At 28.1% G+C, this 17,104-nt stretch overlaps 2 protein-coding genes across 2 annotated transcripts in view; one reads left to right on the top strand and one right to left on the bottom strand.

Annotated features, from left to right (window-relative positions):
* Positions 1-156: 156 nt before the first annotated feature.
* LOC149055364 (piercer of microtubule wall 2 protein) lies at positions 157-6,320 on the top strand. The gene is made up of 2 exons (XM_089228931.1): positions 157-785; positions 4,786-6,320. The coding sequence occupies exons 1-2, from the start codon at positions 662-664 to the stop codon at positions 4,971-4,973; spliced, it is 312 nt and encodes a 103-aa protein (XP_089085057.1). The 5' UTR covers positions 157-661; the 3' UTR covers positions 4,974-6,320.
* Positions 6,321-10,956: 4,636 nt separating this feature from the next.
* The window catches only part of Cubn (Cubilin), a 31,380-nt gene continuing 25,232 nt past the window's right edge, over positions 10,957-17,104 (bottom strand). The window contains exons 51-61 of the mRNA XM_089228628.1: positions 16,718-16,859; positions 16,393-16,649; positions 15,992-16,212; positions 13,620-13,785; positions 13,340-13,551; positions 12,339-12,492; positions 12,034-12,206; positions 11,812-11,974; positions 11,600-11,740; positions 11,280-11,386; positions 10,957-11,161 (exon numbers count right to left, since the gene is read on the bottom strand). Coding sequence (XP_089084754.1) covers positions 11,042-11,161; positions 11,280-11,386; positions 11,600-11,740; positions 11,812-11,974; positions 12,034-12,206; positions 12,339-12,492; positions 13,340-13,551; positions 13,620-13,785; positions 15,992-16,212; positions 16,393-16,649; positions 16,718-16,859 — 1,856 coding nt within the window. The 3' untranslated portion in view covers positions 10,957-11,041. The remainder of the gene's footprint in view (positions 11,162-11,279; positions 11,387-11,599; positions 11,741-11,811; positions 11,975-12,033; positions 12,207-12,338; positions 12,493-13,339; positions 13,552-13,619; positions 13,786-15,991; positions 16,213-16,392; positions 16,650-16,717; positions 16,860-17,104) is intronic.

Genomic DNA, 17,104 nt, shown 5'->3' with positions numbered 1-17,104 from the left:
AGTTATATCTAGAGAGATTTATCTTGAGAGGATTTCTGCCTATTGTTTGTTTTGCCTCTATGTCCCACTCGCAACATAGATGAAACTTATCAATAACAAATTATAATTTTATTGCTTTGTTTTTGAATAAGCTTAGTGTTATAGATGTTAACGGCAGTGTCATCTACCGACAAAAGTGAATGGAAAGTTTGCATATAAGTTTATAACTTGAAAACTAAAGTATATAATATTTAAACTATATTTCACATCAGTATTTTACTGCAAAAAATATAAAGATCCCACCCCATTCAATACAGTGAATAAATGTAAATAAAATGCATAACTACCGAAAAAAAAGAAGAAAAACGTATGTCACGGTTACAAAAATTACAGAAACTGTTAACGATTAATATACTATATCCCCAGTCAATAATATTCATTGTTCACAATGACACGACCAGTACAAACAGAGCTTTACAAATATATATAATATAATGTATTAATACGATATATGTATATTATTACGTTATAATATCTGCGAATTTATTAAGTTTTTTGAACGAACGATTGGAAAAATAAATTTATATTTAATAGGATAGAGGCTTTCGTGATAGATATTTCCTAGGAGGTCGTTAGCTAGTTAGATCAATATTATGAAGTAAATTTCGGAAGTACGCTCGTTATGACGCACGTTGTTAGTTTTTCCAACATGGACGACGGAGACGGTAGTTTAGACGACGGCGCCCTGGAAAAAACATCAGACTTTTACAAAACCCAAAACTTACCAGCTCGTTTCGAATGTCCAGGTAAGTAAATATTTATGTTATACACTGCTTACGTGATATCAGATTCTATTAATATGATTATTATGACTAAGGCTAGAATTTATATACACTGGCGTGGTTTTTTTTCGCAACTTCCAAGTACTTTACTGCATTTGTTCGAGAAGTCCGCGAATCACTGTATGTTCAATTATATAGTATAAATGTATAATATTATATATTTTCGTATTTTTCGGATGAAATACAAATCACTATAATGGTAATACTTTTGAATAGGTACGTATAATGTTGTATGATGTCTTTTGGACAACATTTGGTGACATTATTTTAAATAATGCAATCTCATGGTCTACATTGTGCATGTGTGTACGCATATAAATATATAATATTATATAGGTATACCTTCCTACGTATTAATATATATTATATATATATACAATAATTTGTGGGCAAACGAGTTCTAAGTTTTATCTGAGAAATATTAAAATGTGTGCAAACTATAGTTGCATCCAACCGAATACACGAAAAAGATTAAAGCACATACATTTGTAGTACACATTTTCGACTTTTTTAAACGCTAATATTTCGTGCTTAATTCCTGCCAATCCTGCCATCATTCCCGGAATTTTTGCTCAACTTCCACACCCGCAAAAGCTAAGAAACCCGTGGTGGGGCGGGAGAAACGTGTCTCCTGCCCCACTCACGTCAAAAAATTAATTTTTTTTAAATTTTATAAACCCCAATATTTAGTAATAGTACCTATACTACAATAATAAAAAAATGTATATTATTAAAACTACTATTAGAAAAAATGTATACAAGTAACATAGATTTTTTAATTGTGATATATTCAAATCACGTTCAATGATAAAAATTTATTGTTATTTGTTGTTGTTAATATTAGATAATACTTTTCTTATACCCTGTTATCATTGATAAATGGAGTTGTATCAGTAATAATGATGGAAATTTTTATATTATTTATTGATTGTAAAAAACCTGACTATTTAATATGTCAGTGTCAAAAAGTAGTTAACGAAATTGATGGCTTAATATATATACTTCATAGAAACAGACATAAAAAAATGTTTTCCTTAGACCATCTATTTATTAAAAAATATTATTAAATTGTATATATTAAATATTCTACTTGGAATTTTATTGTTCTTTTTGTTTTTTTAAGTCATCCATAATTTCCCAATTTCCATTATGACATTTACAATTATGCTGTGTAATTTCCTGATGATCTGCGAAGTCTGCACATTCCTTCATGATGGTAACAACAAACACCCTTAGGTTCATAATATGTTGTACCATTGATAGATAAGACTTCTGGTATTTTTTCTAACACAACTATGATCTGAGCCCTGAGGTGCAACTTTGCTGCTTCTTAACGTAGAGTCGATATCGTCATATAAAAGTAAAAGTAATTAACAACATTTTTGGTATTCATGGATTTTAATTCACTGAAACTAAATGTATTCGAAAAATAAAATAAAAATCTTCAATATGACATGAAATGATTTTTTATTAATCAATAATAATTTTTTTTAAGAATATTTAGGTTTACTTAATATTCCATTATAATAGTTCTATACATATATTATGTAATTTAGAAACATCTGGTTTAATCGTTTTATAACCGGCACATGGATTATTCAGATTATCAACATGATTTATATAAAGTAGTTTCATTATTTATTTGAAGCTTAACCATATTTTCTAATTCATCAAGATTATCATTTTTAACATTGACCGTTATATGTAAGGAATCGGTATAGACGTCACTGTTGTCTTTTTACACTTGGGATTAGAACATGTGATTATATCCTTCAAGGTAGGTAGATCTTTTAGAAAAATATTTATTACATTACCTATTGTAGTATCGCATATTGCCATTGAGATATCATTATTTATTATTTCAATAGGCGGGTTGAGGTAATCAATCTGTAAAAATAAAAAACACATTCAATATATTATAAAACTTAAAAACCCTAATATATGAACTCGGAGATTAAATGATAAGGTATTGATTGAAAATAATATTATTATAACATACTTAATACATAAACAAGATAATTTAAAATTATTTTAAAATTTTTCTAGACATACTATAAAATTTGCTCCCTTAACATATGTCGTGGTCCTTATTCCATTTTTCATAATACTCTCAACAAACTCCAAAATATATTTTTTAATTTAAGGCTATCCACTTTTGTTGAGTTGTATAAACTGTCACAATAAGCAACAATGGTTATTTACGCGATTGTGTGAAATGCACAAGTGTTGCTTAGTAGGTACAACTTGATATAATTCACTGATTTTACAAGCTTTCAGCTCTTTTTATTCAAAATAAATATTCAAGTAACTCAAATACAATGAAACCAAATTGAATTTCCATATTCTAATTATGTCGACATTTTTTTAATGTCGCATTTTCTTCTATAGGTAGCATTTCACCGCTATAGATAGTACATTAAGTTGCTGACAAAGTTTGGAAAAGAACTATCTATCGTGGAATTATATGGCAGTTCAATTTAAGATAATAAATTAAAAAAGTGACTAACCTAACCTAACCGTACACAGATGCACAATGTAGACCATGAGATTGCATTATTTAAAATAATGTCACCAAAATATGTTGTCCAAAAGACATCATACAACATTATACGTATTCAAAAGTATTAAAATTATAGTGATTTATATTTCATCCGAAAAATACGAAAATATATAATATTATACATTTATACTATATAATTGAACATACAGTGATTCGCGGACTTCTCGAAAAAATGCAGTATAAGTACTTGGAAGTTGCGAAAAAAAACCACGCCAGTGTATATAAATTCACTATCACTAGATATTAGGGTTTAAAAAAGTTAAAAAAATAATTTTTTAACGTCGTTGGGGCAGGAGACACGTTTCCCCCGCCCACTGCGGGTTTTTTAGATTTTACGGGGGTGGAAGTTGAGCAGGAATTCCGGGAATGGTGGCAGGATTTGGTAGGAATTAAGCACTAAATATTAGCGTCTAAAAATGTTGAAAATGTTTAATAGGTGAGGGTGGGGAAATGTACGTAATCGTCGTCGTGCACCGACGGTTGTTACGAAAACATAAATTATAACGGCAGTGTCATCTACCGACAAAAGTGAAAGGAAAGTTCACACACAAGATACAAGAATATAACTTCAAAACAGATAATTTTGCGCCAATTAATACCAATAAATAGATTCCACTCCTCGAAAAATAACCCAAAAATATAGCGATAAACTAATAACATTGAAAAAAAAATTTATCTGAAACAAAACAAATAACATTCTAACTGACCCGCAGCTTTCGACTTAACATTTACATTGACTTGCGGACAAAGCGCCGCACAGGTACCATATCCAGCCCACCCGTGTTCGATTTAAACAGGTCATAACTGATGAATAGACAAACACAGCTTTCAACAACTTTCCTAAATTTTGTTTTCTCTAGAAGATATACAATCTATGTTACAAAGCATAATAAGTATAACCTCCTGATCTCCAACGCACGTATTTAAATTTTGTAGTACCACAAACCCAATGTCTATTTCATTAGACATTTTTTTTACGCGTTTATCCTTCTAAATTATCACTATTTTAAAGTTATATTGACGGAAGTATAATATATAAGCAAAAAAAAAAAAATGGATGGACTTTAGTGGGGATAAGAGAAAATGTCCACTGTAATGGACAACGGGTTTATAAAAATGATTAAAAATACAAAAATTAAATTAAGCATGGGCGCTAAAGCAGTTATAATAATTGTCTATTAAAATAGACATTGGTCCTCAAGAGGATATGTGAGTTAAGAGAGTAAACATGAATTACAAGATTTGTGGAAATGAAGCAACCAACTGATGACACTTTCAATTTGATTAAATTATATGTATAATTTTTTCCGTGTATAATATATATTGTACACTGTATTTTTGTGCGTACCTCATGTTATTGTGTCAAATCATATTTTGTATGGTTTATTATTGCTATATCTACAGGTCTGCAGAACTACGGCAAAACCAGACGAATTTCAAGCAATCCGTTCTACGCGACCACGTACAACGATTACGGGTACTTCCCACCGACTGTGCATACAGTGAGGAAATGCTATCACGGTAAGCCGCAGAAATTCGGACAGGAGCAGTTTGTCAGAGGAATGTACAGAGACAACTCGTTGAACATGTGAACGACATCTGCAATGATATTATATAAGGGCATATTATTATAATATTACAGGCGTGACCAAACCACGCCTCAAGTAATAATTTTTAGATTCGCGTGGCTAACTCACGGAAAACATATTTTTTTACTATAATAATGTGATAATTATTATATAGGTATTATTATATTATAATGACTACATATTCGTGAATACTTATATAATATACATATTATATTATATTATGAAGATGCCACACGGGTAATTGTTTTCTCCGTCTTACAAACGTACAACACGTCAAGGCAAATAAGGTCTATGAACTTATGCACCTATGACTCGTTAAACGTATGTATACACCACAGATATATACTAATATTAGTATTAATACTAGTATTAGTATATATCTGTGGTATACACATAGTGTAAGAAATACGATAAAATATAATTCAAACATCATAAAAATTATCAGAAATGTCTATTTTATTTATTTATTTTTTTGAACCAACTTGTACAGTTGAAGCAAGGTACACAACTGTTTTTCCAGCATAGTGCTTATTTAATTCTTGGTCGTTTTTAATACGATGAAACCAGGCTTGACTTATGTGAAAATGACAATCTACCACTTGAAAATTTTCGAAAACTTCCAATATTGCTTTGTGAGCAGCTTTTTCAAAGTCTAAATGTAATATGTATCATTTTCAGTTGCAATTATTGTCCGTTAAATTTAAGATAACTGTTTTATTTTCAACCAAACATCAGTATACGATTTTTGTGTTTTACACTCCATAAAAACAAATATAATTGCTACATAAAATCCATTCAAATATACATATATTGTATACATTTGAAGAAAATATTTTGGTGTATACGATTAAGTTCCATCAGCAAAAACATGCTTTGAACTATTTAAAAGAGACATGTTAGTAGCATTTGTAGGAACACTACTTTCCCAATCCATGAAACAAAATGGTTCATTATTTGAAACAGAATCTTTTTTATTTTGAAAAATCATAGCTTTTGCTACGAATAAAAACCTATGTTTAATTTAGTCAATAGCAGTATGCGTACAAACAATTACACCGATGACTCCTTGTAAGCCATGCTTGGCAAAAATCTAAGATTTTTATTGAAATAAAAAAAATAAAATATTTAAGCTAAGAATTTTGAGTTGTTCCTTGTACGTAGATTCTGCTAACTGAAGGTTGAGACACAGAAGCATGTCGATTATCATCAACATCCATCTGGTAACTTCCAGCAGCAAAAAAGCGTAAAGCAACAATAACCTGAAATAATTTGTAAAATGCATATTAGATACATGCAATTTGTTAAACTGTATTGTTTATAATATATGTATATTAGTTTATCAACTGTTAATCACGACTTATTATAAATGTACCTATAATCCCCATAAAATATACAAATAAATAAATGAATACCAATAAATAGGTAGTATAGGCGCCCATAGGCTAGTTAGGCTATAGTACATTTAAGAGATACCTTTTAATTTACATTTACTAACTTACATAGATATAATGTCTTAACTCTTAACGATTCAACACCACCCATTACGAATAGTGTTAAATTGTAATTCTTTAATATTTTCAACTGTTTAGTTACAGCGTTACGCCAAACAATTTTCAATTTTGTCAAAATGTTTTGTATAAAAATCCCCGTTTTTCTCGACACTTTTGAAAATTACTGTGAATTTTCAAATTTTACCTTTCACTATATATTTATTATTTACACTCCCATAATATAAAATTATAAATTTGTTTAAATTTAGAGATCCTTACTTTGCGTTCAATACTGAATCCTCTAGATGTAGGTAGGTATACGGTACGTTGATAAAAAGCGTAGGTAAGCAAAGTTATTACCTGTTTCGCCAAATCTTTGGTCAGCCGATATCGTTTTATAAGATTACGGTCCGATAAATCTAAATAAATAAAAATATAATATAATAGATGCATATGATAATTTAGTATAATAATGGTATAATAATATAATAGTATAACATACGACATAAAACATAATTGTATCTCATATGCATATTAAAGACGAGATAGTTAAGGCCGACTTCAATGTACCTATTTACCAGAATAAAGAATTTTTTTTCCAAATTGTATAAGCATTTACGGTAACATTCCTATAGGCTATAATATGAAGCACATATGTTTAACCTAAGTCCTATCCATGAAAATGTATGCACACACGACATACCTCTAATCGCTATATTTATATAGATTAGGTATACGATATTTCGGAGAAATATACACATCTATCTTATAGAAGTATAACTTCATCACCTCGCGTTAAATAGGTTTAAAAAAAATTTCCAACTTACCTATAAAATGATCTACTGCTTTATGTTCGTGCCCAGGAGTAGCATTAGCATTTTCCGCAATTTGTTAGAGGACGTCCACGACGGCAAACAATTCATAGGTATAAATCTAAATCGTCCATTTTTTTTTTGTTAAATTTTAAATTTTTGAAGGCAAAAAAACAAATAACCACAAAAACTTAAAAAACACTTTAACACGTGTAAACTGTTAACAAGTCACTTAGTCACGGGTAGGTGTACTCATAAACACGGTATATAAGTACACTATAGCTGTACGAACGTGCGATTGTTAGCGTCTTATTGGCTTATTGCAGTGGTTTGAAAAGTCATTTTTAAATCTAATATATTTTAAACAATAAATAAATAAATATAATAGTAATTATAAATATAATATAATATAATATATAAATAATTATATATTATATAATTATATAATTATATATTATATATATAATATATAATAAATATAATATAATATAATTATAAATATAATAGTAAATAACTAAAAATTAACAAGTTTTAGTACATGGTTATTACCTACTTAAATAGATAACCATAAATCCATTAAATTATATAAACCATTCTTTTTTTAATTATAAATGGAGTAAACAATTTTATTTTCCTTAACAAAATTGATAAATGTTCATAGTATTTCTTAAGAAAATAATTTTAAGTGTACCTATCTAAAAATGTTATAAAAAAATTAAAATAGGTATATAATATTTAAAAAAATCTTTGTGTCATATTTAAAAATTGTACATCTGAATTAGAAATATTAACCTATAGTTAAGTCTTAAAAATATGAATTTGATTTACGAAAATAAAAATTATCTTAAAAAAATTCAAAAATTGTTGATACCTATGATACTGAATTGAATTTAAAAAAAATTATGTCAGATTCGGATTTGTTGCCATCGATACATATATATTATGAACTATAATGCACCTATATTTAATTTAATATCTAATAAATAAAAGATCAGTTCGCGTGTTCAGCGCAACGGAGACGGTCGCACATAGCAAAGTCCATCTGCACAACGATAACGTCTCTATCGTCACAAATCGAATATAAGCAAACAAAATAAGGTAAGTGAACTTAAAATAATGTAAACCACACCAAACCTACAATGAGCGTTAATACTAAATCGCCCACAAAAAAGGGCCAAAACAACTTCTTTGCCACTAAAGCACCTTATAATCTACATCTCAACAACAAAACAATCAAAACACCTAATAATAACCTAACGATCACATCTAAAACCTCAAATGCCAAAACCAACTCAACTCCACAGCTCAACAATAATCCAGACCAATCTACACCAAAACAAACACCTTCAAACTTAATAACCAATGAAAACCAAATTTCATTCGCCAATGCAGCAGCTAAAACTTGAAACCCAAAAAAAGAACAAGCGATAATAATCGAAATAACTGATGACATTCAACACCAAACCGGAAAATATAGTATTCATGTCACGCATATCTAAAGATAGATTCTGCATATTCCTATCATTGGTAGATCTGGTAGACAGCGTAGTTAATCACCCAACACCAATAATAATTAACGAAAAACCAATTAAAATAAGAAAATACTTTAACCCCGATAAAAGAATAAGTATATCAAACGTATGCCCAACAATACCAAATGAAACAATTCTAAGTGAACACAGCAACATTGGTATAAACCCTACCAGCCAAATAATTCATCTCAGAGCCGGCGTCAAAAAAGGTTTTGGACACATCCTTAGTTTCCGAAGACAAATGTTCGTATCCACAGAAACCATCATAAATCTCCCTAATTCCTTACTTATTAATCACGAAGGAACTAATCACAGAATTTTTTTTCGGATGATTCACTAACTTGCTTCATATGTAAAAAAATTGGTCACACTTCCTCCGTGTTTCTCATATTACTAAAACCAAATTGTCTATGAAATTTGCTACATGATTTGTTATTGAATCTATAAGCTACAATCATATGGATATTCCCATTTGACATACATTAAAATAACAAACAGTTAATTAGATATAATTTTTTTTTATTTAAAGTAAGATACGATTGTAACGTCGGCTGGTCCATACAAGTTTTTTTTAAACATTTTTTTGCAACAGATGACACTTCTATATTATAAAAACAAAAACGATCTAAGCCCACAGCAGTGCTCCAGGCCAAGTCAAAAAGCACGTTGTATTAGCTATTGTATTTTACATAAATTTTAAGTTCAAGTTTTATTATTTTTGATCGTATAAGTGCATACTGCAACATGATTCCTTACCTCCTATACTATTATAAGTATAACAATACATACCAGACAGCCGTTACCAGTTATTAACCACTGATACTTTAGGTAACATATAATATTTGATAAAATTAATTGATTAAAATAGCTCATCATGATGTGTTAAAGATAGAAAAATTTATAAATTTATGCAATTTTCGATACATGTCTCTGCCGTCTATGGTCTTAATATTATCTTAGAACTTGATGATTAAAACCCTTTTTGGGGATCTTATCTAAAAAAAAATGACTTTTAAGGATTCCAAAGGTTTCACTGCGGTTTTTGCTTACTCTTAAATAATATTTATTCAATATAAAATAATTTATTAAATTACCAATTTCGGGTAGTTTATACCATCAAACAAACTATGCCAGCCTAGACCCTGACTACATCCCAGCTGAACTTATAGTTCCGTGGTTTTGTGTAGACAATAGATACTTAAACCTAATCTGTACTGTATTAAAAAAGTTGATTTTTTTCAAAGTTAGAATTAAAATTTGGCAGTTGTCTCATAGGAATTTTTTTTTAGTCAATTAAATCTATTAACTATTGCTTACTTAAATATATATATATATATCAATAGCATGATACAATAACTCAGATGTAAAGTTATTCAAAGCAATAATGACTGCATAGTGCATAATATTTGATAAGTGATAATATTTCAGAGTATTTATTATTTATTATTTTTTCTGATTTTGGAATTTACGTTGTTTTTGGATTTGAAAATAAAGCAACTCGTATTATAATGAGTAACATAATATCGATAAGTTATTCATATTCCCTAGGGGCCTAGGATATCACGTGTTGTGCTTTGTATGTTATATGCTAACTATAAATTATATTTTAATTCTGAATGGTGATTCATACTTAAAATTCAATTATACATAAGGCCGGTACCACCAGTAGTTTTATATGGATCTAAGACATGTACCTTGACAAAAAGTAAAAAATCAATAGTCACAGTGTTTTTATCAGATGACACTTAAAATAATTTATGGACCTTGTGTCGACTTTAAAACAAGGTAATGAAAAAAACGCCATAACGAAGAACTAATGAATCTGTTTCAACAATCAGATATAGTAGAAGAAATTGGAAAAAAAAGATAAACATTTAAGTAGGTGAATAAAAATGTTCATTAAGAAACCGGTTGATAAAAGCTTGTTAGGAAAACCACACTTCAAATGGCAAAACATAATTAAAAAGGACGCAGAAGCAGTATAACCGAACAGACTGTGAAGAGAATTAGCAATGGATAAAGAGAGATGGCGGTAATTATTTTTAGAGGATTGGTCATAAAGACCGATCCCAGAAGAAGAAGAATGTATATATACTATTATACACATAATATAATTAAAATAATTTAATCATAAAAAAAAAAACACGGTAAATATACTTTAAATCCCATACGGAAGCATTTATTAACATTTTTTTTTTCTTAGGCTAAGATAATATTCTATACGCAATAAATTTATTTTAAGGATAATTACGATTTAATTCAAAATGTAATACCCAACCGGTGCCGGCATTGTGTATGGTTGTCACGTAACGAATGAAAACTGCTCCCGTTTGGCTAATGTGCGTTGCCGGAGTATCCTAAACAAACGAACAAAACTGTCTAAGTAACCATAATGTATAGGGTGACATAACATTAATATTGGTTGGAATACGAAAACAGTGTCAACCATAGTTATATTTTTATCATAGTACTCACTCCACCACAGTATTTAGCAACAAACGACGACACTCCCGTGATCTGATCGACGTTGTGCATTTCTAAATAATCAGTGTCACATGTTGTTCTTGAACCAAGATTAAAAACTAAATTTTAAAGAACAAAATCACATAACGACATATTAATCAGATAATATAATTTGAAAAAAAAAACACAAATAAAAATTTGTTTATTGGTTTTAAATTGATTAAAAATATTGTTTTTGCTAATAATATATAGGTAGTTGATATACAGTAATTACATATTTTAAAACTATTAAGCTACATATACGAGGGGGTATTAATGTTAATATTTCACACCTTTAAATGAAACCTTGACTGAATTCGGTCTGGGTACTGCAATATCCCACCTGCACGTGGAGCTCACTCTGTATAATTTAGGATACATTGGACTTGTCACCGTGCCTTTGACATTAAACATTTTACCACCGCAGCCTCTACCTATATATTTAAACACCAATAAAAGAAACACTCAAATACACGTAATATCGTTATAAACTTTTCGGTCGCACCTTGGTCTGTGGAAGTGTAACTCATGTCCAACAATCCTGAATGTGGATACGTTTTATACGCCATCGTTAATGTCGAACCAGTTGAGAATACAGGAGGAGGAATCAAACGCACATCGTTCAATGTGGTTACCAATGGTGATAAAATAGTCGGCCCGTCGTACACCTGAAATACAATTGTGATTGAGATTCTAAGCAGATTTTATTGTTAATACACTGAGTTACCTTGAGGTAATTCGATTTAGCCGGACCCGAAAAATGAAATGATGAAATGTAAAGAGAAATAGTTAAGTTCGACTGTACTAAACTTATCGTGAATACACACTCCTCTTCTCTCGCTATATCACCGTCACTAAAAAGTATACGTCCATCACGTTTGTCATAAGTTTTTTGGCAACCTATATACGTAAATTTCAACGTGAATAATAATTTCAATAAAATCAATTATAGATACAGTCAATACAGTGATTAATGACATGGATACAGTCAACTAATCTATAATGAGTAATATTTCATTTTTTATAACTTACTTGTACTTTTATACTCAAGTCTAAAACCTTTTGATGTTGTTTTGTCGTCTGTATGAAGCCTTAACTTAACAGAATTTGTTATTTTATCCACAAAATCAAATGTATGATTTTCGTGACACATTCGTATAGTATTGGAATATGAAGTATCCACCCACTAAACAAATGTTTAATAAATGTATATTTGAGGCATTAAAATATATTAGTTATTAATATACCTATACCATATTATCAACGCTATTATAATTTTTAAGTACCTCCAGGAAGTTATAAGAGTTATTAAAATATTCTATTTACTAAATAATATTCAGTAGGTACTAAGATATATTCTAAGTAATTGTGTAAAATGTATCCAACATCAATTTTATAATATAAGATTCAACATTTAGTTTCAATATTTTACTGTTTATGGTTGTACCCAAAATCCAGAAAAATTAAACCTATTGTTTGATTCGAAACCAATTATGTATAACAACGTTGAATAATGAAGAACTAACTAGTAGTAATCTCATAAGGAACTTTAAATTTTTTAAATACATTTAAAATTAAATAATAAAACTATGATTTAAGTTTATTGAATAGAAAATTTAGCTGATTTACGGGCATGCGTTTTTGTATAGGTGTGTGATATAAAATATTGTAATGGAATGAGAATAATACGAGTTTTCCTGCTTTTTTTATCGAATCCCATGTCTATAGTGTCTACCGTCATAATATGAACTAATTTCCAAAAACTTCGAGATCCAATTTTAAAATGTAAAGCCACTAGAAAAATGTATTTATATCAACTTAAAATACTATGCAATGTATTTAATAATTCAAGATGTATTAACAAAATATTTAATTATACGGTCATAAATTCACAATTATTTATTTTTTTAAGTAAGTCTTCAAGTGGTATTCTGTGTGTTGATAACATATTTTCCAATAAAAATAATAAACATTTGCTTAGAATTTTGTTTTAATTTACATACCATTAAGTATTTTAATATTTGTATGTTTACCTGTGTGTAATGTATTTCCAAATAATCAGACACACAGTCTTTGGTATTTTCCAAATCCAAATCCGTGAATCGTAACAATATAATTGTATTTGGTGGTTCCAATTGTAATAACCAAGTACAAATTAAATTATTTCCGTATGCTAATGGATAGTTCGGGGACGTTAAAACTTGTGTTTTATTAGTCACCATCAATAAAGTCGAACCACAAACCGCTGTTTTAAAAGAATCACAAATATATTTTAATAATTGTATTTTATTATTTAAACTTCAGATAAATTACATGTCACTGGTGTTAGCTTTATCTCAAAATTAACATCTACGTCTGAATCAATGTATGAGTATCTAATAAAAGCTTCACTTCCAGACGATAATAATGGTGCATAATCGATATTTCCTGAGCAATATTGACGGATTTTTAACGCCTTACGTCCAGGACCGTCGAAAAACTAAAATAAAAAACGTTTACGTTAAATTAATATTTTTAAATGAAATATAACATCAAATATACTTTTGAAATCCACAAATTCCATAGTAAAACTAACATGAGTAACTTCTTTTATAATAAATTACAGATATTTCAAATAATTTATAAAAAAATAAATATTGTCCAGTTATAAGTATGGATAATTTAAACTTAATCTTTTAGCAATTAAAATTTTTTTTTCGGTCATTCATAGATTTCCATAGTTTATGACTCATAACTATACATATAAAGTTATGAGTAAGGCTTTCGACTTATAAAACAAAGCGTCTTCGACGATCTAACGCAGTTTGAAGTACATCGGTGATGACTGATGGCTGATCAATGAAATGTGGCTTACGATGTACGTTTGGCCAGCCCCCCCCCCCCCCAAGACAATCTATAAGCAAACTATACAGATATTTAGCACATAATTCGCACGAATTCACACGCCTAGTTTGAAAATTCGCACGACCTTCCTTCTCCTCGAAAAACAAAAAAATTCATGGGGGTACATACATTTATATAACTATTCAGTCTTGTAAAGTACCTATTCGAATAAAAATATTTGAATATTTGTAATAAAATACATGTTAAAGTATAAATACCATGTTAAATACCATAAGTTTGTTTTAATTTGACATAGTAAGTAAGGAGTTACAAATTTTGAAATGTGTTTAATAATATTGAGAAATACTTATACAAAAATTATATATGTTAATAATTCATTAAAAAAATAATCAATTAATTTTTGTTATATTTTTAATCATTCTTGATTCATTTTTATTTTTAATTGTATTAGTATTTAGTTGATCATGTTTATTTCTATTTAGATTTATTTAATTCAATCAAGATTTTTTTATTTAATACAGATTGTTTATTCAAAATAGATTATTTTTTACTAACTACAGGTGTTTTACTAAGGTTTTTTTTATAGATTTTTTATTCAACTTGACTTTTTTTAGGTTATACACACTTTTGTAATATTAAATATTTTTCTAAACTTACCATTATAATCTTGATTTAATAAAAAAGCTTAATTGAATAAAAAATCTATAAAATAAGCCTAAGTAAAACACCTATAGTTGATAAAAATCAATCAATTTTTAATAAATAATCTATAATTAAAAAAACTGTATTCAACAAAAAAATAAACTAAGTTGAATAGAAAAAATATAATAACCATATGTAGTTTATATAATTTATTCGCTAATTATTTTTATCGGCATTTTCTGAAGATCATTCAACATTACAAATATTTCGACTTTATTTTCGGTAATTAAATATACTTTTTTTGTACAACAAGGCTTTTTTTTATTATATTTTAATATTTTATATTCGTTTAAGATTTTTTATTAAAAATATATTTTTATACAAATGTTTTTTTCATTTTTTATTTAATTAACATTTTTTTATTCAAATATGATTTTTAATCTAATTTCAATTAAATTTTATTAATTAAATTTAAATATTTTTATTAATTAAAAATTTTGTTATTCAATTATATAAAATTTAGTTTTTTTTATTAAATAATATAGAATTTTTATTTAATATGGATTTATCTTATTAAATATAGATATTTTATTCAATTAAGATTTTTTTAAACTATATATTATTTTTTATTGAATTTAGATTTTTAAAGATATTTTTTAGATTGATAAACAGTTGGAAAATACTAGTAAATCTAATTTTGAAGTTGACAAATTAAAAAAACATAATTTCAAAATAAAACATATTTTTTTTATTTAATGCCAGTTTTGTTTTAATTTAAATTATTAAATTTGACATCTTCAAAAACAGATTTACTTGTATTTTCTAACCATTCGTTTGTAATGTGATTGTTTTGAGACAATCGGGAATGTAAGTATACCAAAATGCATAATATAGGCCAAAAAGCAGCCTTTTGAGATTCGATTTACATCAATAATCACTGAAGACTCGTTACTTAAACAAAGCATTTCCACATTTAAAGTTAGACTACCAAACAGTAGTACCAATAATCATGAATATTCGTACCAACATTAAAGAACACTACTTGCATCCACCAAAGACTTAACAATCTAGACCTTCTCAAACTTTTTCATAAAGATGGTTAGATTAGATTAGGTCCCATGGCCTAGAGCACTTGTTAGTCACTAATAAAAAGTCAAACCAGCTAGTAGTAAAATAAAACATCAATAATGATTTCTAACCTGTAAAGAACTGCATCTACAATCTGTTACATTTAAAGAGCATTTTGGAGTTTCTGTGTAAGTGACCACTTGCATCTGTACGACGTACGAGGGTTCTAATAGTATTAACCATCCACAATCCAAATAAGTTTTTACTGACATCTTTGGTACTTTAAGTGTATACCCAGGTGAAATATTTGATTGGTTCAATCTGATAGTACCTCCACAACCTTTAGATTCACCTAAAAGATAAAAATAATAAAATACATTTTAACATATAAAAAATATATATTTGTGAGTGTGTGTATGTTTTTAACTATATGTATAATCTATATTAAGCAAATGTTCAAACATACATAAATTAATGAAAAGTAAAATTTTCGTTTCAGTTGAAATATAAAAATCTAAAATGGTTTACCTACCATAAGTAAATGAAATTTCGCCAACAAAACCTTCATCACTAATTGAAGCATCAGTAATAAAATTAACGTACATAGTATTTGTCTTAGACTTAATTTCTGGTAGTCTATCATCTAAGACTCCACAAAATTTTCCAAGGCCTCGAGAATTGTTAGTTTTTAAATCAGATTCGTCAAAAATATTGACGTAATCGTCAGGGCATCTTTCTTCTTCGGAGGCTTCATCATCATAATCTGCTTCTAAGCGGAATTTAGTAAAACTGTAAAAACCATAAATTCTGTAACTTTGTCAATAAAAAAAAAAACCTAATTGCATATTTAAACATACACAAGTTGTACAACTTGATCTGGTGGAGCTCGAATAATCCATGTGCAGTTTGCATTACGTGGATATCCATAAATACCAAATGACTTATCAAAACTAATCGAGGATTTAATTAATCCCGGAGAAGTAATTTCACTTCCACATCCTATTAACAATGAATATAATATGTGTAGTAACAATTCAAATGAATACACATTTTTTTTTATGTTTTTATAAGCAAAAATAATAATTAGTAAATAAATGAAATAACAATACCTAATTTTATCCGATTGGAAACGAATATTAATAGATTTTTGTTTTAATGAATACAAACCACAATAGTAGTAAATAATAAATAAAATATTATTTCTTGATTCTTTATCATTAGATTACTTTGATAATTTTCTATGA

The sequence above is a fragment of the Diuraphis noxia genome, unplaced genomic scaffold (genome assembly GCF_037042655.1).
Source record: "Diuraphis noxia isolate RWA-SAM2 unplaced genomic scaffold, SU_Dnox_SAM2 contig0005, whole genome shotgun sequence".
In the NCBI taxonomy this organism is placed as follows: Eukaryota; Metazoa; Arthropoda; class Insecta; order Hemiptera; family Aphididae; genus Diuraphis; species Diuraphis noxia.
This window is presented reverse-complemented; position numbering and strand designations above follow the sequence as displayed.

Bases quoted from the DNA above. Each gene is read 5' to 3' on its own strand.
- LOC149055364 (XM_089228931.1), top strand. From the start codon at position 662: ATGACGCACGTTGTTAGTTTTTCCAACATGGACGACGGAGACGGTAGT. The intron at 786-4,785 runs GTAAGTAAATAT...CTATATCTACAG, and splicing joins AGCTCGTTTCGAATGTCCAG to GTCTGCAGAACTACGGCAAA.